The sequence below is a fragment of the Hylaeus anthracinus genome, unplaced genomic scaffold, assembly GCF_026225885.1.
Source record: "Hylaeus anthracinus isolate JK02 unplaced genomic scaffold, UHH_iyHylAnth1.0_haploid 11985, whole genome shotgun sequence".
Lineage (NCBI taxonomy): Eukaryota > Metazoa > Arthropoda > Insecta > Hymenoptera > Colletidae > Hylaeus > Hylaeus anthracinus.
In genome coordinates this window covers 1719640-1741657 of record NW_026534333.1, presented here as the reverse complement: position 1 = coordinate 1741657, position 22018 = coordinate 1719640, and the positions used below count along the sequence as shown (strand labels likewise).

Sequence of the window (22018 nt, the reverse complement as noted above, 5' to 3'; positions counted from 1 at the left end):
GTGCCTAGGAAGTTTCATTCGTAGCATCTGAGTGCCTAGGAAGTTTCGTTCATAGTAATCGAATAATACTAGTGCAATTTTGTCAGAGTATTGAAATACCTAGGAAGTTTATTCGTAGCATTCGAATACTCAGAAAATATTCATGTCGAGTTATTCGAATAGCTTTAGCGATGGTTCGAAGAACTGATTCGCTACTGTACCGCGAACGAGAGAGCGTGTGGAACCCGATCAATGGGAGATGAGCGTTTTTGGTCTAAAAACGAAGTGGCACGCGGTAGGAAGGCGGACCGACGTTGCAAGAGCAGGAGGATGTTGCACTCGCGCGTTACGTTCTCTCGTGATTCTCGTCATCGCATCAATAATGTAATTCGCATTGCGTGTCCAACGTTTGCTCTATTATCTGCATGAATCATCGAGATAACGCGTGCTTTTATGTAACATTTGCCGACGACGATCGATAAGTCGAATGCCTCGAGTCGACACAGGAACGCAACAAAGCTGAACGATTTTCTGAAATAACTTCCGACTGGTACTCTTCCACGAGGGTTGGCCAACGCTAGATGGACCGTTCATTCGATCAACGTTTCAAGCTTTACCGGCCTCGCCTACGCAAAACATTTACGTCACAATATCGTCATTCCCAGGGATTGAATCAATTATTCCCTGAATGTGATTACTTAAATCTGCTGAAAGTTAAATTCGTACATCTTTGAATATATCGCAAACGGAGGAGAAATTTGTAAAAATACATGCGTCGTCGTGTAACCGTAATCGTGACAATAACAATTCTAACTGAAATTGATGTATACTGTATAATTAATTGTACAAATGTGATTGGCTCGGCAGCTATTCTAAATAGAAATAGAAATTCAAATAGAAATGATCGTAATTAGACTCAAATTATATTCTAATTGCGTCTCACAATTACGATCGTAGTTGAATCGGTTGCAAAAACCTGTTCGATAAATATAATTACTAGACCGCGGATCTTTATGCAACCTAAAATCTTGGCGAACGTGCCTACGAAAATTCAACCTAAATAGGAATCTATTTTATTCTGCAAATATCAGATTGTCCTAAAAGTTTCTTTCGCTTTAATTAATAAGTAATACACGCACAATATTTTATGTTTTACGTTACATTACCGAATTGTCCACGATTCATTTTGCTCCATTACTGTTACAACATGAATATCCATGAAATTAGACCGTCTATTTATATAAAACACGACCGCATCAAATAATTGAGCGCAACTCGCGAAAGAAACTTTCGGGACAACCTGATATTATCGCACGAACTTTACTTTCAATCCTTTTTTTTATATTTTTGCATATCGTTTGCATTTCGTAGTCTCTTGCACGTTCAAATTTCCTATAAATGCATAAAGATCCGCAGTCTAATTATCGCGTGTTTTACTCCACGTGAAAAACTGTTTTAAATGTACCGTCCACCCAGTTGTCAACGTGACGCAAGCCTATGGTCCGATGATAAAATTCCATCTTTGAGCGAGAAACTGTATTATACCGTATGGGCACGCGAAATGATGCAAACGAGCGGAAAGGGAGCGGCAACGCGGAGTTTGTTCCGGCATCTTTGTCGAGGCTAGACCAGAGGCGGGAAAATTGCGACATCGTTCGCGCACCCTGACGTCGCGGCGCATCCAGGTGCGACTGGTTACAGTCAAGAGAGCATGACCGGTCTACGACTAACTGTACCAGATTCCTTTTCGTGCGTCCCTGCCTCTCGCTTTGTCAGTGGATCCAGGTGAAAACTTTTCTCGTTCAGGTGCCAGAGATGTGCGAAACTTTTATTCGAGCGATAAATTTCGAGCCGAAGACAAAAAGCAAACTATCGTACATAGATTCGTTACTTCTCGAGTAAAAATTGAGTTTTTCGGAATGAACAAATAAAAATGGAATATATTGTACGATACGAATAAATAAACTATAACTGTGATTAGGTGTATTATACGTCTATTAAGCTGTAAATAGAGCTTTAAACGAATTTGTTATTTATTACACACGAGGAGACGAAACTATCAAAAGAACGTTTTAAGAAAAGTTATCTGGTACAAAGGCAAAAATAGTACGGTGTAAATAATTTGTTTGTTAAAACTCTCCTATAATGAACAAATTAATTTTTTTAAATAGAAACATTGTATATCTTTATCGATATTATGATATAAATGATAAATACGATTAGTCCAAGAAGTATTCATACGATTTATGTGTATCGAAGAAATTTTTCTTTACAAACAAATACCTTCGTCACCTCGCGAGACATTTAACCGTTCCGATTTAAACGAAACACCCTGTATAACCAGAATTAAAGCATTAAACTGGTCTAGATGTTAAACAAAAAATTGTTTACTCGAAGCTTGTATTGCGTAAGCTGTGAATATTGTACTGCTTGGATTAGGTTTCGTAGCAAGATCTAACGTCGATCTCTATCGTCGCTGTTCTATAGAATAAAAGTCGATACTGAAATATTTACGTGAAATTCGGGCTATGAAACGCCCACAGATTGGTTCCGTAACGTTCAAAAAATTCTTTCCTTCGCGTTTCTCGAGATGAGTCAGTCTGGTAACCGTGATTGTTGTTTGGACGACCAGTCACCGATTACTCATTTAAATATCCAATTTTTCTGGCTGACGAGATATAACCGTGACCGTTCGTTCGCGAACGGATGGAGACACGTGTAACGAGACACTGGACAAGAATTTCGCTATTATAGACAGAGCCGTTTAGATTTATCGTTTCTTTACTTACTTAACCCATTTACCTGGTCGCTATCGCCAGACCGTAGGCATGTGCGCGTGCTAGTGTCAACATCTTTCAGAAATCTTTGAATGGTATCTCGTGTAGTTTGTTTATCACGAAAAAAAAGAAAAAAAAAAAGAAAAGATAGATTTTATCGGTGTGACAACTTCCATGTACCTTCGAACACCGTCCATTTCGAGTCTTACTGTGACGACCGGTGGTAATAATTACTATAGTTCCCTTTGATACCTCTTTATTTATTATTCTCTTACTTGCACACCGTGTGCGCCCATTGCCTACTTATTCGCAACTGACTCATCCTTGCTAGAGGTGGCGCGAACTGCTACTTTTGAATCACTCGCGATTCAATCACGGTGATTCTTCACAGTGATTTTTCACAGTGACTCGTGATTCCTCGTGATCGCTTCTGATTGGCAAAGAACATTCTTTTCACTTTTCACGAATTATGTTGTTCTTAGGTTATACATGTATCATAATACGGTCTAAATTACAGAGACGGGCAAAACCGTAGGCTTCGAATAAATTTCAAGTTTGCCGATGCGTTTGTCTCGTTTCTTTCTCTGGAAAATGTTCAAAAGACGAGACGAGACGAACGTATCGGCAAACTTCAGATTTATTCGAAACCTAGGGTTTTGCCCATCACTGAGTACTACATATGCGTCACCGATGTTATTAAATAGACTTTTTCCTTTCTAATCTTAACATTATTAAATGGACCACGTTCCGAATCAATATACTGGGCGAGTTTTGCAACAACGTTCCCAGGTTTTTCATCAGAGTACGGCGGAACTCGCGTTACAGCGTCGCGAAATGGAAACCGCAGAAAAAAACGACGTCTCGCACGCAACGAACTGAATAGGCGTGAGCGTGCATTATCGAGCAGCCGGAGGCCGCTGCGTTGCTTCAGCTTCCGAGGCTAATGGCCATGAACTGATTAGTGGGTCTCTCTCTCTCCCTCTCTCTCTCTCTCTCTCTCTCTCTCTCTCTCTCTCTCTCTCTCTCTTTCTGCCGTTTGTTAACAGGCAATCCGGTCCGCTTCGAGCAAAGGTTAATTTTAGCGATTGACACTACGGGCTCTAATTGCTCGTTAATCACGTTTCCCAATCGACGGGTTGCCCTCTGCCCGACCCTGCACCGACTACCGTAAGACTATTCGCGAGTCGAGCGCAGGCTGACGCAGAGTGACGCATCGCATCACCGATGGGCAAACTTTTATTCGCAACGGCAGTTTTATTAACAATAGGCAACGATAAGAGTTCGCGATCCTCTAGATTGCGATCGGGGTGAGCGTGTGTCGTTTCTAATCGGTCGCCGCGATTAGGGACGAAAACCGGAAACAGACAGAGTGAGAGAACAAAGATAAAGAGGACAGGTGACTGATCGTGGATTTGGAGCAAACGTTCATTCCGATACCGCGTATCCGACAAAAATGAAAATTCGCGGGAAAGCAGACTGTTTCTGCTCTAAATCGTTACAAACGTAATTATCTATAAATCTGATTATTCTAAATATGTTTACGTCGAAAGCTTCGATGCCGCTTGTTTAGAATCGAATATTTGATGTGACATTTGTTGTGTAAGAAATGTAAAATATATAAAAAAAAAAAAAAAGAAAAATACGTAAGATAGAACTCTTCTCGTGTTCCGAATCGATGCGTTCAGTCGCTTCAAACTTTCTCGCAGTATCTCGAACGTTTTTCTTCAAAACGAAGCAACAAGAACAAAGGGCCGAGAAGAGAGACGATCGAGTAGGATTCAGCGTGATGCCCGAGAGATCGATTCGCACGATTCTTCCAGCGATCGCGTCATAGAGCATATTGTTACACCGACCGCTTCCCTCTCGACGTCGCTAACACGGATGTTTTATCGTCTCTTCCGGGTTTCTGCTTCCGGAGAAAGACGGGTTCCGCTCGCAACAAGTGATCGTTAACGCGTTCGCGGTCATGTGGGTCGGGATGAGCCCGCGCGAACAAGTCCACGAACCTGATGTAGGCCGACGTTGTTTTGACTTTTGACGCTCCGTCTAATGGACTGAAGTAGAATAAGACAATGGTCAGACACGCGACGCGTACTCGTACGGCTGAAGGAGAATGAGATAATGGTCAGACACGCTACGCGTATCGTTACAGCTATGCATGCTCGGTCATAACTTTTTATATTATTTGTATATATCGGATTGTCCGGAAAGTTCGTGCCTATTTTTAAGAAAAATTCAAAGGCATATTTGAATTTTGATTTATATTTATTGAATTATATGTGTTTATTGAATGATACACGTACGATTTTGGTCCACAACCTTTCCACCTGTTAAGGAATGTACACGTATTATTTGTTTTCAGTCATTCCGATATATTCAGACCTCTACTAAAAATCGCCATGGACCTTCCAGACAGCCCGATATAATATCATTCCTGAATAATAAAGATGAACGGGATCAAGCGACCAAATTTTCTTGGCCATTGAATAATAAATAATTTATTTCAGATACCATCGCATCAAATTTTCATCGCGTTTCTCAACTTTATGTTCTACGAAGTTAATCGATTCGTGCTATGAACGGTCCAATTATTTCTTATTACCGGTTCTAGTTTGGAAAAACATTCTTCTCGTCTCCTCGGTTGCTTGATTCGGTGCAAACATCCTCCGGTGGCGAGCAACCGAGAAACGATAAGCATCGCGTTCTAACCGGGAGGATCGTGAGAATCTCGGTCACGGAAGCGAGAAAACTAGGTGAATTGTGTGTTGAAGCTGGGAGACGAAATTTCGTGGCAACGATGTTTATCGTTCCGCGGCGATTACGAGTGAAAACTGGTACAGAGTTTCGCGATACCCGATCTACTAATTGTACGTAACGCGCGGCGTTCGTTGGTGTAATTCCACGGTAGGGTATATATCCTGTACGAATCAACCCGCCGCGAATAATTTAAGTATATCGAGTTTATTTCGCAACAAAAGGTACGTTGCTTACGGGACGACCGATCGCGAAACGAATTTCTAATTTCTGTTATTTCTTCTTTTGTTACAACAATTTCGTAATTACACACACGTTCTAATTATTATTGTATAACATTACGTAGGTAGTATTACAATATTGTTACATAATACATATCTCAATAAATGGTGCTATGTTCTCGTTTATTCCAAATTTTTTAAATTAGCTTATTATAAAAGGAAGACATTCTTTTAGAACAATTAACGAAAATGGTTCAAGGAAATTCTGTCCGAACTGGAATTATTTTTATTTGGTACTTTGATGTCTTTACTGTAAGCCCACGAAAGCTTAATTCTCAATTGTAGACTAGCTCGATAGTTGCAATTTTTTGAAAACAAGTGAGAAACTTTAAACAGCTGTAAAACCGACAATTTTCAAATACCAATATTCAAATACGACTGAAGACTACAACGTACCCAAATCTCATCAAAATCCAAGACGTTACTCCGAGAAGTATCCGAATCCGCGTGGACATAATATATTGTAACATATTATTGTACAATATTATTATACAATAATATATTACATTGTATTATATTTGATAATAATAGCGTACAATAATACGTATATAATTACAGTGATGTTAACAATAATTACCCTTAACCACGGGGCGTATGTGTCACTGTTAATTGCTAATAGAAAGTTCTAGCGACACTCTCTTCGCGATATTAAAATAAATAACATGCAATGGCGATTCAAACATTCCAATTGACTTCACCCAAAAATCCGATTGCGATCTCATTAACCGTTACATCATTTTCCTGGCGAGAACGAGTTGTTTAATTCAATTATTCCTAATCACACGTACGATTATATAGCAAATTTTAGTCGTTATAATAATTACACATACGATGGAAAGTAATTAAAATTATGTCCTGTTTGGGCTCATTTCTGCCAGGAAAATTTTCCGGATGGATCCTGTTGCGTTTTGTGTGCTTTTCGTTTGTTCGTCGATTGCGTGTTGCTATCTAGCCAGTAACGATCGAGATGGATCGAGAAACGCTAAGTATCGGACGCGTGAAATAAAATCGAGTTCTGTCTTTTTCCATAAAAGTCGTGCGCATTTATTTTTTCCCCTTCGAGATCCCTTTCGAGAAGATACGCTGGAAAATATACGAAGTTTAGACGACGCGTTACTTGCAATGAGTGCACAGAGACAATGGTGGGGGATAACTTTAAAGCGAGGCAGCTAAACTGAAAGCAGTGCGTCCTTGCGTCATGACGTGTCATACGAACACCTAGACAACGGTACCTCGTCGCGTCGGTCGAGCGCCACGCTTTGTAAAATTCTCCTCACTTTCGCGCTGTTTCCTTCGTCTCTCTCGCGGCACCGCTAAAAAATTCGTTTTGGTTCACTGACCAACCGTTTTCTTTCCTGGATTCGACCGTCGCGCACTTCTGCCTCGTGCTTTCACTCGGGAAACGATCGCGTTTTTTATTCCTTCCCTTTTTCTCCCATTTTATGCGAGAATAATTACGACGAACGTGCGCCGACATCTCGTCTAATCAGAAATTAACTGCTCAAGCCGAAACAAATACTTTGTTTGTATCACATCCAACTACCTTTTCCCTATTCGTAATTTCTATTTTTATCACGTTGGAGATTTTTTTCAATGTTCACGTGTTTATCAAACCGGAGATGTCATCGAGCTCCAATTCTCGTTCAATGAATAACGGGAAAAAGAGGCATTACCCTTTTCTTCGTTACTCGAAATTTCTATTCGGATAAGAATGGCGGTCATCTCCGCTTTCGACGGGAATCGGCACGGCGCGCTGAACACGAGCAGCGATTCGCGCTTCGAGAGCATTCAATCGTTCCTGACTTTGCAGAGCCGTCGTGAATATCTGCATTCGAATAGAAACTGAAACCAGCGCCGAGTAGCAACGTTCGGCGCGAATGAGTTTCAACGTCCTCGGAATCCAACGACTACAACCATCGATCGCGCTAGTTTGAAAGTCTTCGTGCACGCGCGTTAACTCGATAAATCTTGATGCCGAATTGGAACGACGTATCCAAATTAATCCAATTAGAACCCCGGGCGTTTGTAACGAGATTTCTGCGTCCGAGAGTGATGCGATGATATCGAACTCGATCATCCGAACGGGAATTAAGTGATACTTACGATTTTAATCCGAACAAATTATACAACACGAGCTAAAAAGAAAGTGCGTGACATTTGTTCGCAATATATCTCGGAGTACGACAAATTTTTGTTTCTTTATATTATCCGAATAGTGCGTTTTGTACGTGACATTCGATCAGAATGAAAAAGAAATTTCCTAATTTTTCGTTTAACTTTGTGAATATTGTAGGTATGTTTTAAAGTGCATACGGTCATTTTTCCAATTGATTTCATACAGAAACCGTTGCGATGTCGCACCGCGAACTTTGAGAATCGTTTGCCGTGCTGCGTTGCGCAACTCTTTCAAGAAAACTTCGATCGTAGTTTAAAACCGGCCATAGGAGTTTATTGCTACGCCGTCTATCTAATCTGACCGATTTCGTCACGATGAGAACAACACTATTGTTATTTCTTTCTTCGTTGTTCTTTCTTCGAAAAATGTTATGTATTATATTGGCCCATATATAATGTTATCTTATCGCTCTCCTAATTCCAAATGCATTGTGTTTATCATACTGATTCCGGCTCGTCGCATTCCTCGTAAAACATAATGAAACATACATATATAATATACAGGGTGTCCAAAAAATTTCGGAGGTCCTTGAAAAGGGTGGTTCAGGGGGTGATTTGAAACAACTTTTTCCTTAGCGAAATTATTGTCCGAGGCTTCGTTGAGGAGATATTAACGGAAAACACCGACCAATCAGAGCGCGCGGATACCGTTGGAGCGGCCGCGATAGCGATGGCTACGCGCTAGGTAGCCGCTCTCGTGCGCGAACAAATGACTGGGCGTGCATCGAAGGACATTGGACGCGGCCGCTCAGCGCGTAGCCTTCGCTACCGCGGCCGCTCCAACGGTATCCGCGCGCTCTGATTGGTCGACCTTTTTTTATTAATATCTACTTAACGAAGCCCCATCCGACATTTTTGCAAAGGAAAAAGTTGTTTCAAATCACCTCCCGAACCACCCCTTTCAAGCTGTTACAACATAGTTGGGACACCCTGTATATATATATTGACCCATTATATTTGTTATTATTTGAACCATTATATATATAACCATCATATATATGCATCAATTTTCAAATATGTCTTTGAATTTTTCTTAAAAATAGGCATGAACATTCCGGACAAGCCAATAGTAATGGCGACGGGGATATTTTATATTACAAACTCGATTACACCTGTAAAATCCTTTCTTTTCAAACTGTCTTTCTCCGACCTGTATACGATTTAATTCGTGCCTCAAATAATTAGCTTCAAACGCAGTACAGTAGCAGCGAAACTTTATGCGAAGCGACGTAATACCTTCATGCTGGTAATTACGACGCTCGCTGGCAATGACTACAGCGCTAGTCCATCGAGTGAATGTTTGTAAACACTATTCCGCTCGGAAACCTTCGCCAGCCGGCGCTTTATCTCTGGGAATAATTTCAGATTTAATTTCTCCGCTTATCGCACGAACGTTAATTTGTGTACTTAAGAGCCAGAAGAGCGTCGATTCCCTTTCCCAACAACCGTGTCGATGGTTGCGAGACGAGCCTCGAAGGACGAAAACGAATCTTTGTTCTTCGCGTTCCGTCGTTTATGAATCGCTTATCGCGCAGCACTATAGGACTGAGATTTTCCCCGATTTCTTTCTTATTTATCCATTCTTCCAAATCGCGTCCAATTCCTAACTCCTGTTTACCCCGAGTCGAATGCTCGTACAAAACATTACTCAGCGCTATGCTGAGTCGAAGAGCTATGCCCTATCCAAGTCCGATTTCACTCAGTTTTCCATCCATCTCTCCCAATTCTGCTCCATTACTCTTATTTCTCTTTTTCTCGAGTTTTATCGAAAGCAGAGTCTCGCAATACCGACTAAAACATTTTTCTTGACAGTCTTAACATATGTATGTTTACTTTTGCCCTAGTACTTATCTTTCTAGAATTTTATAAAATTTCAAACAACATTTATGTCTCTCTTTGTACTTGTAACTATCTATACCTTGTATTGCACTTATGTCTTTTTTATTGTATTTTTCTTTCGTCAAAGTGCAACATAAATACACTCCAAACACCAACGAAATGGAGAGCAACAAGCATAGAGAAGAGCGTAACGTAAACTCCACAGAGACTCATTGTAATATCATATCGTTGTAATTGATCTTTTCGATAGGCCCACTGCAAATAAGACAACTCGAGTGTAACGTAAATAAATGTAATTTCTGAAGACCTTTTCTAATAACATGTATGCTAGAAAATACCACATCTACGTATACGCATATTAGATTATAGAGGAGAAATTGTAAAGGCAATGGTGACGGACGATTTTTCGGTGCAAGTCACGGTGGGTACAGTGGAAAACAAAACGTGCTAAAGCACGGACAACAGCGCACGCGATGGAAACAATTAACGCGAACGGTGTGTCTCGTTAGTAACGGCCAGACGATTCGTTATTGCGGCAACCAATTATCGCTAGCGCGTCCTCGACGTCGCGACGCGTTCAGTCGAAACGAACAAATTCTTAAAGGGTATAAGCGGATAACGAGCACATTTGACTCCGAGTTCGAAGCATTAGCGGCAAGTGAACCAATTTTAACTAAAAATTACTTGCAATTATCCACTATTTTCTTCTTATCTCGTAATAAATATAATTTCGAAACGAAAGACCGGCGTCAGTTACTTTTAATTTTCAACAACTCGGTGACCTTGTCTCTTGAACGTACTTCAAGATTTGTTATTAACGGAGTAAATAATTATACCGTTATCTCTTTTAAAGACAGCCTCCTATTTTTAAAAGCGATTTACGGAACGAATGCCATTAACATTTAACGATATAAACGTAATTAAGTTCACTTTGAATTCAAGTTCAAATGTTTTTAACATTTACAATATTTTCGGCAGGAGAGTGTCGAAGTACGAGTTAATGTTACGTTCAAATGAAGTGACCGCATTGTACGGAGGAAAATATGCCGAAACGAATTACCTCATCTAACGTGTGTGCAACCCTTTGAGTCGCAGTGGCAAGTCTACTTGGCTCCTTTTGCGCGCGTTGTTATTAATTATTTTAACGAAGTTCTTCGCGTTGAGTACTAGTTTCATTGTATTCGGAGAACCTCTAATACATCAACGAGTGTAAAGAAGAATCGGCCACCGTACAACATTGTTTACATAATTTCAGTAAATAAATATTTCATTAAATACGTTCAACGATATTAACAAATGTCTCTATCCTATACAATTTTTCACTAAATTATTATCGGTGATTAGTGGACATCTTTATGCAAAATAAAATCTTCGCGAACGTGCCAGCAAAAATTGAACCTAAACAAGAATTTATTTTATTTTGCAAATATTATAACTTTACTCTCAATCTTTTTTATATTCTTTCTTATATCCTTTCATTTTTAATAAATTGGCTTTTTCACCTTAGAGAAAAACTTTCTATATGTTTTTTCTAGGGTTACGTGAAATCTACAATGAGAAAAAGTTCTGATGCCAAAATGTTCATTTTTAAGAGAGTTACGAATTCTTGAAAATTAGGCAACTTTTAGCATATTTTTCCGCCGAAAGGTACCAGGAAGTAAACTCTTTCGACAGACCTGTATCGTATAAAAATTCTTCGCCTAAAGACACGCAGTTTCTATCTTTGATCATTAAAATCGGTTTACTCGATTAAGAGTAACGATTTTTCAAAATTTATTTCGGTAAAATAAAAGCCATTTCTGAATGGCCGAATGATTCGTGTCCGTGGATCGCGAGAGAAAACGTAAAGGCGCGTGCGTCAGTTTGCCGAGTCCCGCGACACACGCGGGTATTCCAGTCATGACCGGCTAATAAATTGTAACGTATATGTTTCTGAAAGCGAAAGCTTCTAATGCAACTGGTAGTCACGCTCGCGATCATGCAAAACTGGCGAGAAAGCCGGAGCCCTCGCTTTCCTCGCCGTTTAACAAAACCTCATTATCCACGATAAATTCTGATTTTTACAACTTAACCGCGCAATTAACCGTCCAAGCGCGCATGCGCGATACGCGCCGCACAAGTTCGAATTGAATTTCATTCGAATATATGAATACCAACTACCAGTGGACTTTGATATTCAATTTATTGGTATAGAAATGAATTCTATGCCATTACATTCAATAATTTATGACTCTAGTTTAAACAAATACAGTAACTTGTCATTCTCGTATATCAATCCTTCTAAATCCTCGACCTGATTTCTGTTAAAAATGTACGCGTGGCCCAAGTCTCAACCTGATGACCATTGCAATGCGTCTACGCGAACTTTAATAGCCACGAAATTTTCCTTATTATTATATTCTTTTAATTATTATAATTGTCGAGTGTAATTGTAATCTATCAGAACATGAAGGCACAGAATTAATTTCCACGCCTGATATTTCGTTCATTTGCTGTGTGTTATCGCGAATATTTTGAAATCGGAATCAGAGTTTATTCGATCTCCGCAAACAGGGAAGAAATGATCGTAAACGAAGGATAGTGTCGCGTGGCACGACAGAAGGATAGTACACGAAGGAAGCGTAAATAGCTGCGATCGAGTAATTGCCACCTCTTGGTCGGCAGGATAGCTTGAAACGATGGAAAGAAGACGTAACGGAGAAAAGGACGCGCCATTTCACGATGCACTTCTGCGAACGGGCTATTGTCTATTGTACGCGCCGAGAGATAAACGAAAGAAGTTCCCTTTCACTTGTATCCCCGTCCTGGATAAGGATCCCGATTCCGTGGATAGAAAACAATGGACTCGAGCCACGAAGGAGTCGCATGCTGCGCATTGCTTCCAAGTTTACAAGTATCGCCGAAAGAAACGAGAGTGTTTACACTGTTCGTAGGTATTCGTCGTCGCGCAGTATCATAGTACAAACCTCAAAGGAGAAAAAGCAATCGTTAACACGTACAAGCAGAAGTCACCGAGCGTGACGTTGACTTTTTTTATCAGCTTTTGTACGGTCTACAGTGGCAAGTAAAGGAGAACTGAAACTAACGATGCATAGTGTTGGGGGCAGACGGTTTACAGTTGATAAGATATACAACACTGTAAACGATTACTACTGTTTATCAGAGGAAATGTAACTACTAATATCGGAAGCAATTGTGGCGCGGTCAGTGCAGCATTAGCCTTCTAATACGAGTTTTTTTTTTTTTTTTTTTTTTTTATCGTCGAGTCGATCCCGGATCGAAGCAATTTTTTATTATTATTGTTCCGACAGATCGCAAGTTTAATTGATAATTATAATAATTATAGAAGAACAACAATATTCAGGCGGAGGACTTGGAAGGTTGGCCTTTTAATATACCGAAATGACGAGCAACTAGATTTGTTTGAATTAGAGTTATAAATGATTGAATATAAAGGCATAGAATTCATTTCTACATCTAATATTGAAAATCTACAGTGTGGTAAGTATTCGTACAGCAACCCATTTAAAATGAATGGTTCCTGTACGAATACTTAGAAAATAGTCGAAGTACTTATAAAATAGTCGAAGTACTATTTTATTTTAATTATACAGCGTCTTTTATTTAACATACAGTCAGTGTAAGTATTCGTACAGCAACCCATTTAAAATGAATGGTTCCTGTACGAATACTTACACTGACCGTACGTTAAATAAAAGACGCTGTATAATTAAAAGAAAATAGTACTTCGACTAGAAAGATAAATTCAATAAAATATAATTATATGATCTCTGCATTTCAAATATTAATTTGCTTGTTAAAACTCCCTCGTCGTTTGACTTACACCGAAATTATTTACTCCATATAATTTGTTCCTTTGAACCAAACGACTCTTACGATGACATTTCTGTGATAGCTTCATCCCCTTGCGAGATATTCAACCGTTCCGATTGAAATGAAACACGCTGTAGAATAATGACGGTCGGTTTCGAAGTGAATTTCGAAGAGGATCAAGAACCATCACTGTTTATCTTCCGGGTGAACTTTCGAGGCGAGGAACGCAAAGAGAGAATTAAAGTGTACGGGTCATCGTCTTGGCCCGTTCGGAATGCGTACTATTTCTGAAGATTCTTCAGGGAGACGGTTCTGCTCGTGTTTGCGAAAAATTTCCTGTTTCTGGTTAAGCTCGATACGTATGTACGTTACGTATCAGACATAATCCAGATTTAATATGAAAATTAAGATTCTAATAGGAGCCCTATACAAAATTTAACGAAGATCTAAAACATCACTCTTCTCTAGTTCTTTAACGTATTGATACAATGTTTTATTATATTTCAATCGAGAAGATGGTCGCTGAAAAATAATCGTGTTGGACTAATTGTAAGCGATAATAATAACAAAGATAACGATGAAAGAATGAAAAAAAAAAAGTTCCGATCCTGCCAGGATTCGAACCTGGAATCTTCTGATCCGTAGTCAGACGCGTTATCCGTTGCGCCACAGGACCGATCTGTGACGGAGCGTTTTAATTACAGTAGACGTTGTCAATAAATAAATTACTATATTGTTTGTAAAATTTCTACAATTTAGCATTAATATTTACGATTGAAATAATAATACGAGACATTTTTTTAAGTAGAAAGACTTGGAATCGAGGTAAATTTGTAGAAGCTTGACATTTTACATCGACGATCCAAAGTAACTTTGATAAACACGTGCGAAGCTGTTAACGCACCAACGACCCTAATCCCGTGATCACGGGTATATCCGACGTCGTCGATGAAGAGACACGACCGTGCGATGAAAATAAATATCACACATTTAATGTCACCGCGAGTAAACATCGAACTAACGGCGGCTCTACGATAGGGCACTAGAGGACGCTCGAATTCTTAGAAACAACACGACTCTGGCATTGTTCTTGAATCGAAACGACTAACGATATATCTCACATGTGTTATCATTTTTAAGTTAGATCTGCGTATCTAGACTTACGGCGTTACGAAGAAAGAAATTAACTATAAATTATGTGATAAACATTTTTTACGTTTGGCACCGTCACTTACCGACGGATAAACAATAGATACGAAAAACGTAGAAGCTTCGGCCAAAAACTGACGAGATAATAATTAAGTTACTTTATTCTCTGTACTAACGATAGTTCTTAGATCGGTATCGAACCATGAATTTTCTGATTTCGGTACACTTAGGACCATAGTGGTTAAACAGGCGGAAGCGTGGCGGTGCTATCACAAAAATGTTTTGTATTATTATTTCGATCGTAAATATTAAGGCTAAATCGAACGTAGAAATTTTACAAACAACTTTCTCTATCCATCGCAGATAGAAATCGTATAATTTGTAAAGAAAGATATCGCTGTATCTGTAACATTTTCAATATAGTAATTTATTTATTGACAATGTCTGCTGTAATTGAAAAAGCTATCACCTCCCCCTCCGCGCATTTTGGTTCGTCCTACTATCGCAATCTTATTCAAATTGGCTTGCGTACATTGGTTATATCCATTGATACAAGGGCAACCTAATAAGAAATGTCTAATTAAGAAATGTTTTAATTAAATAATACTCGCCAAGGCTATATCTACGTTAAATTAAAGAATCGTTATTGCACAAGTTCCTACCATTTTCAACGATTTGCGCCAACAGAAATGGTCGATAACCACGTTTCACGAGAAATTGGATGAATCAGAGTTCGATTCTTGGCTCGAATAACCAGTTCGATTAATCGATGTCTCAAACGAGATCGTTTTTTTTTCTAGAAACTCGGTGTAGTTCATATACGCACTTTCAGCGAAACTAAATAATCGACACTCGTCGAACGATCCTTCCTTCTATATAAATTAATGTAGTAAAAACAAGCATACCTAGTTTATTCATCGTTTCGACCAGGGGCGTAACTAGCATCGGTGTAATCCTTTGGTGAGGTTATCACTCTCTTTGAAATATTGTGCAAAAGGTAACGATACATAACCAAACGATACATAACCAATAAAATTTTCAAAGCGATATTCGTGAGGTCAAACAAAATTTTCGTGTAGAATATTTAAGAAAAAAAAAAAACGTATATTGTTGTATAGAAAATTGATCAAAGGTTAACCGATATTATGTCAGTTTTCGTTTGTTACACAGGGAACCCCTTTGAATTCGAAGACCCTCGGATGCTCACCCTTAGTTACGCCACTGGTTTCAGCCAATAATTTTCGATGCTCTTCGATATACTTAATCAGTCACGAGCTAAATTTGTCTTCGAAGTATACGTACTTCTAGAAAATTCGTATTGGTAAGAACCGATACGAAGATTAAAAGTGACTAAAATCGCAAAAGTAAAATAGAAAATTGCTCACGCGAGACGGAAGTCTCGATCGCTGCGAGTCGTTACAAGTCGAAGTGTTTTTGTTCACATTTTTTTTGATCGAACACTGCTCTTTTCTTGTCACATTAAGAAATAACTCGTTGGTCGAATAAACTATGCTTATTGGTACGACACTTATTTATATCGTTTGTTTCAATTTGACAAGGGGCACATTCGATCCCTCTCTTTAACAATCAAACGATACACACCCAAAACAGCGATATTCCCCCGTTGTCTGCGTTAAGAGGAGTAGTGGACATTCGACGTTAGACGGTAAACGGGTCAGGTGTACGACGAATCGCAGGAACACCTTGATTAAACGGTTAACGTCAATGTCACACCGCTACTGTCCACCGAGAACAGAAGGGTGCCCAGTCCGTACGAAGATGTCCGAAATAACCGCGTGCCGATGCTCGCCACAAGTAAATCATCGTTCACAACTCACCGTTCGTAGCTGGATCAGTCACGTGAATCACATAGTCGCGCGCGTCCCGTTCAGAAATCCGAGAACACGAGCGAAACGCGCCGAGAGCTGTCACGACCCTTTGTCTCGCTCGCCATTTTGGTTTACACTGACACTCAGAACGAGCGGAGAGGTGTTTTACCGCGACTGCGCATGCGCGCGACAGGTGGCTGCCCGGGAGTCGAACGTCGTCTGCAATGCATCGCCAATGTTCCGAAACAGAGTTAGGCATAGTTATTAAACTAATCGCTAATCGTTAACTACATTCGTACAATCCGCAGTCACAAATCAGTATTTTCTAATTATTTACAAGTATTGTAACTCAATCATCTCGTTTCTTAATCATCGTTACCGATCGCTACGTAATCATAATCATGGATTACATTTTGTCTAACACCAATCCGAACGTTCAGGCGCTTGAATCTTTTGACAGACCTAAGCCCTTTCAACGTAACCTTACTTGATACTTCAATTACTAAGATTAATTAAAAAATGTTTCTTTGTTTAAAAACAATATGAGCATACGTCTAAGTTCATGCATCTCTTTCTTATACCTTTGTTTAAATTTTAGACATAGAAATACCTAGAGTGGGAAAATAGTTTGTATCCACTGATGGTAATTAAAGTTTAAGAGCTTTTTTGAACCATCTGTTATCAGCATGTGATTTGGTCAGTGTCTCGAATGGTTATCCCACATTCAAATAAGCTTATCATGTTCGGTTACCATGAACCATCTGTATTACCGACGTGGAACTGTCCAACAGTTGAGGGAGTAGACCCGGCACATGATATCTCCGAATTGGCCGGTCGGTATTGCAACAGATTTGAAATGGTATAAAATCCATAACACCGCAACTTTGTTAATTTATAATAAGATATCCTTGAATGCGCAACATTGCGACACATGCACCGAGAAACGTTCTTTCGAGTATCCTGAAACTTATTACCAGAAATTTTTCTATTAATACACAAGATAGCACTACGAAAACTTTTCAAAGATCACGCACGTCAAACATACAATTATCTGCTCTCTGACATTACGCGCTGCCACTTCATCACGAAGAACTACGACCATTTCCTGTAAACAGAATAACACTCCAAAAAACCTTTCGAAAGCCGCGTACACCAAATGTATCTAATAACCCGCTTTCGGAAAAATAAACTAGTCAATAATCTTGACCAAAACACTGGCGTCTTCGTTTTCCGGAAAAGTGGGTGGAATGCGTTTGGTGTGACACACGCACCACGATTCATTCGTCCAGACTGACCACATAAAAAACTAAACACAAAACGGAGACGTGGCGTCGTATCGTCTCCACGAAATTGACTCTAACAAAATGAGTGGTATCGCGCTGTCTATAACACGTATCTGCACATTCTATCGGCGTTGATTTCAAAATTCAAGCAACGTATAATTAAGCATTTGACTGACAGAGTAAATATGTTCTCTTCTACGACTACAAACTTGCACCGTGCATGAAGTGATCGATCGACGTACGTAACAACCCTTCTCGAATTACGGGCGGATAAGAGGTAGATAAGAAAATGACGGAGGTTCGGAACGCGTCTTCCTCTTGAAATAAAAAATGTAAACGACACGCTCAATATAATCAAGCATAATCATCAAATTGAATCTTACACGCAATGTCTACTTCAATCGATCTTTAAAACACCGTGAATCCCTAAAAAAGTATTCCTCCGTGCAAAGTATGAGTCGATAGTCCTCCCGTCGACGCTGAACAGGATACTTCCATAAAGGATTGTGAACAAGCAGCTCACCCTGCAAGGGCATTTGAACTGTTCCATTACCACGGAGCATTCTCTTAAAAAATCTTAAAGGAATCTATGTTAGAAAAATGACACCAGCTGGTATGATTTCTCATATTTACATTTTCACATATTTTCCACTTAATATATGATACAATTATGATATATTGTGTATAATTATAATACCTAACATTCAGCTTTTCAGAGTGAGAGGACACAAGAAGCGAATGCATTTCAAATTCCGTATTATAAAATGCTTAAAACGTATTTCATACTTACGGGACAACATCCATCTCAGTCGAATTTCGTGAACAAGTTTATCACAACGCTAATAGTTGGGATTCTCGTTAGTTACATATTGCCTACGGTAAGTAAAACATCCTATTCAGAGATCAAAGAATGTTATTAAACAATTGAAACGTGGAATTTGGTAGTATTTCCAAATACACGTATCGTCACGTGAGAAGGATTGGAACGGAGTCATAGAGTGTATGCCACATCTAGTTACATCTATTGTTAGCATTATAAAATTAATGAGCCTCCAACTCAACAGAAAAGACGTACGTATACTCTTTATTGCGTGAGAAATTTATCGAACGCGTTAGAGTGATAGGAGTTGATATTGTTGTAGCTACAAAAATTATACGTCTCCGTGAAAAAAGACTGGGAGATATTGGAGCTTAGCGGTGATTTACACGTTCTGAAAGATATGACCAAAACAGGAAGTACAATTGCCCTTTTATACAGGTGTAAGCATCTTTACCGTGTTGTTATTTGTGAGGTATACATATACAGGGTGTTCCACGCAACTGGAACGGGATGTACGTCCTAAACGGTTGGGAGTAGAAAAAAATGTTATAAGTAAAAGTTAAATAATGTCGGATGATGCATAACGAACAAGTTTAGAGCATATGTATGTTAATAATAAGACTCTTATGCAGAGCACAAGAAACTTCATCGATCTGTGTTGTCAAAAATATAGGTTTCCAGTTTTAAAAAAAGTGTAGCTGCATTTTTTAATGCACCAATGCACGAAAGTACATAGAATTAGTTGCATTTCTGCACCATCCAACACCATGTAATTTATACTCGTAACATTTTTTTTTACTCCGAATCGTTCAGGTGTACAGCCTGTTCCAGTTACATGGGACACCCTGTTTATCGAATAATTTTCAGGTAACTTATTATTCTTTTTGACACTATTCGTATTGATTCCAATGTTGAATCCCGCATTGGATATCATTATGCCGCTGAACGAAACCCGACCACGGCAGACAGTATTTAAAGCTTACTATTTTGTGGGCGACGATGAGTATTTTTATTTCAAGTATTGGCACGCGACAATATCTGCAGCTGTGTGTGTGGTACCGATAGTCGGTGTTGATTCTTTCTACATGACCATAGCTCATCATGCTGCAGGATTGTTTGCAGCTTGCGGGTAAATACACATAAGTAGATGTACCGGGTGCTAGATTAGCATAGCGTAAATCTACTGATTACAAACCCTAATTTAGAGTTTCTCTTATAATAAATAATTTATTATAATGTGTCTATACAAATGTTATCTTAATGTATGAAACCATGTAAGGTTCCATTTTCGAAAATCTATTTGTTTTTAATCCACTCCTGTTGGACCACTTACGAAGAAATAATTTACTTTACATAATAACATCCATCTTTGTGCCAAATAATTCTTGTGAAAATATTTTTTAAAAACCCTTTATCCCTTCACAAGTTATTCAAACATTCCGACTTAAACGAAATACCCTGTGGAGCAGAAATGAGTTTCGCTTTCTACTAGACATAGTATTCAATTCGCACAATTACATCATTTGTAATCAAATTAAATGTCCAGGTGTAAGATTAGAAAACTGACGGAAAATATGGGTAAAAGAGAAATAGCTTCGGAAGACATTGGATTTGAAGAAGTCCGTCAATGCATCGTTGCGCACAACAAAGCACTCGAGTTTGTAGCAATTAATTATAAATTTGGAAAGAATAGTTTCAATAATTTATGCATTTCGGCTGATTAATTGTTTTTATTATGATTGAAGATTCGCAGCGTTTCTGGACAATATGAACCGACAGAATTTCTTACTTCAGGTTGGGATGAACATGATCGGTATCAGCGTCACAGCTTTTCAAGTATGAATAGCTTTCTGCGATAGTATTGTTTACATGTAGTTCTAAATGAATCTAGGTTTTGTTCGTTAGGTTGCCACGCACTTGAGCGAACTCGATCAAGTAATGAGATTCGGTATGTTCTGCGTAGGACAAAACTTTCATCTGTTCTACATCAGCGTACCTGGACAGATAATTGCTGATCAAAGTATATATTTAGCACGAACCCTGTGAGTATTCAGTCGGCAGAAAATAAAACTGACCACTTTAAAAACAAAGGTACAACGAAAATTAGCGTAATCACGTGCGGCTGCTACGATAGGTACGACTCCGAATGGTATAATGCACCAGTGAAAATACAAAAAATACTTCTCATAATCCAAATGAGAGCCAGCGAACCGTACGAATTAACTGCAGGTGGACTGTATAAAATGAACGTAGAAACGTTTGGAATGGTGCGTAATAATACGAAGATAACGAAACAGTGAGTTATTATTTCGATATATGATTACCAATTAAAAACAATAATGTTTTTACTTAAAGACTTTTAAAACGTGCATGTCGTATTTCACAATGATGCTCTCTATGCAAGAATGATGAATTATATTTTCGATCTGCGTCAAATGGACTCTTAGACGATACGTGGCTCTATGCAATTGTATATTTGCATCCGAATAAAATTATAAATTCGTGTCTGAGTAGGATAGTTTTGTTATAACGATCTCTGTGTGTAGATGCTGTTGATTAAATTTGTGTGTAACTAAAACCATTCGACTGTACGATCCTCCGAACATTTTTATTTGAAAAACCTCTCGAATTTTTGTACAGGGAGTTAACATAAATGTGGAAATTTTCCACAGAATAGATTCTACGTGGAAAAGCAAATAGAAATGTTCTTAAGAATTTTAATATGAAAATTAACATTCTAATAGGAGACCTATACAAAATTTAACGAAGATCTAACTGTGAAACACCATTCTTCTCAAGTTCTTTGACGTATTAATATAATGTTTTATTATATTTCAATCGAGAAGATGGTCGCTGAAGAATCATCGTATTCGACTAATTGTAAGCGATAATAATAGCAAAGCAATACAAAAATGACGATGAAAGAATGAAAAAAAAAAGTTCCGATCCTGCCAGGATTCGAACCTGGAATCTTCTGATCCGTAGTCAGACGCGTTATCCGTTGCGCCACAGGACCGATCTGTGACGGAGCGTTTTAATTACAGTAGACATTGTCAATAAATAAATGACTATATTCAAAATATTACAGATGTAGCAATATTTTTCTTTATAAATTATATGATTTCTATCTGCGATGGATAGAGGAAGTTGTATGTAACATTTGTACATTCAACTTCGCATCAATATTCTTCATTTATAATAAGATCTTATAAATGTACAAAATTGTGACATACACACTGAGAAACGTTCTTTCGAGTATCCTGAAACTTATTACCAGAAATTTTTCTATTAATACACA

At 38.7% G+C, this 22018-nt stretch overlaps 2 protein-coding genes and 2 non-coding genes across 7 annotated transcripts in view; 1 reads left to right on the top strand and 3 right to left on the bottom strand.

The window, feature by feature from the left end:
- The window catches only part of LOC128886946 (uncharacterized), a 22880-nt gene extending 6102 nt beyond the window's left edge, over positions 1 to 16778 (bottom strand). Inside the window, exons 1-2 of one of the 4 annotated variants that reach the window (XM_054142237.1) lie at positions 16627 to 16766; positions 16391 to 16491 (exon numbers count right to left, since the gene is read on the bottom strand). In XM_054142237.1, coding sequence (XP_053998212.1) covers positions 16391 to 16441 — 51 coding nt within the window. In that variant the 5' untranslated portion in view covers positions 16442 to 16491; positions 16627 to 16766. Of the gene's footprint in view, positions 1 to 16390 lie in introns of all 4 variants that reach the window. The other 3 variants (XM_054142241.1, XM_054142239.1, XM_054142238.1) reach the window with 3 other exon arrangements.
- Trnar-acg (transfer RNA arginine (anticodon ACG)) lies at positions 14243 to 14315 on the bottom strand. Its single transcript has one exon. It is a non-coding gene; the product is annotated as a tRNA-Arg (tRNA).
- A 1600-nt stretch (positions 16779 to 18378) lies between the features above and the next one.
- On the top strand, positions 18379 to 21151 carry LOC128886947 (odorant receptor 4-like). Its single transcript, XM_054142242.1, has 10 exons — positions 18379 to 18513; positions 18609 to 18778; positions 18846 to 18971; positions 19043 to 19160; positions 19588 to 19849; positions 20267 to 20377; positions 20466 to 20556; positions 20626 to 20762; positions 20855 to 20987; positions 21076 to 21151. Exons 1-10 carry the CDS (start codon positions 18501 to 18503, stop codon positions 21127 to 21129), a joined length of 1215 nt encoding a protein of 404 aa, XP_053998217.1. The 5' UTR covers positions 18379 to 18500; the 3' UTR covers positions 21130 to 21151.
- A 512-nt stretch (positions 21152 to 21663) lies between these two features.
- Positions 21664 to 21736, bottom strand: Trnar-acg (transfer RNA arginine (anticodon ACG)). The gene has a single exon. It is a non-coding gene; the product is annotated as a tRNA-Arg (tRNA).
- Positions 21737 to 22018: the final 282 nt, after the last annotated feature.

Excerpts from the sequence above, each read along its gene's own strand:
- LOC128886947 (XM_054142242.1), top strand. Across the intron at positions 19,850-20,266 it reads GGATTGTTTGCAGCTTGCGG|GTGTAAGATTAGAAAACTGA; the intron begins GTAAATACACAT and ends TTAAATGTCCAG. Across the intron at positions 20,557-20,625 it reads TCAGCGTCACAGCTTTTCAA|GTTGCCACGCACTTGAGCGA; the intron begins GTATGAATAGCT and ends TTTGTTCGTTAG.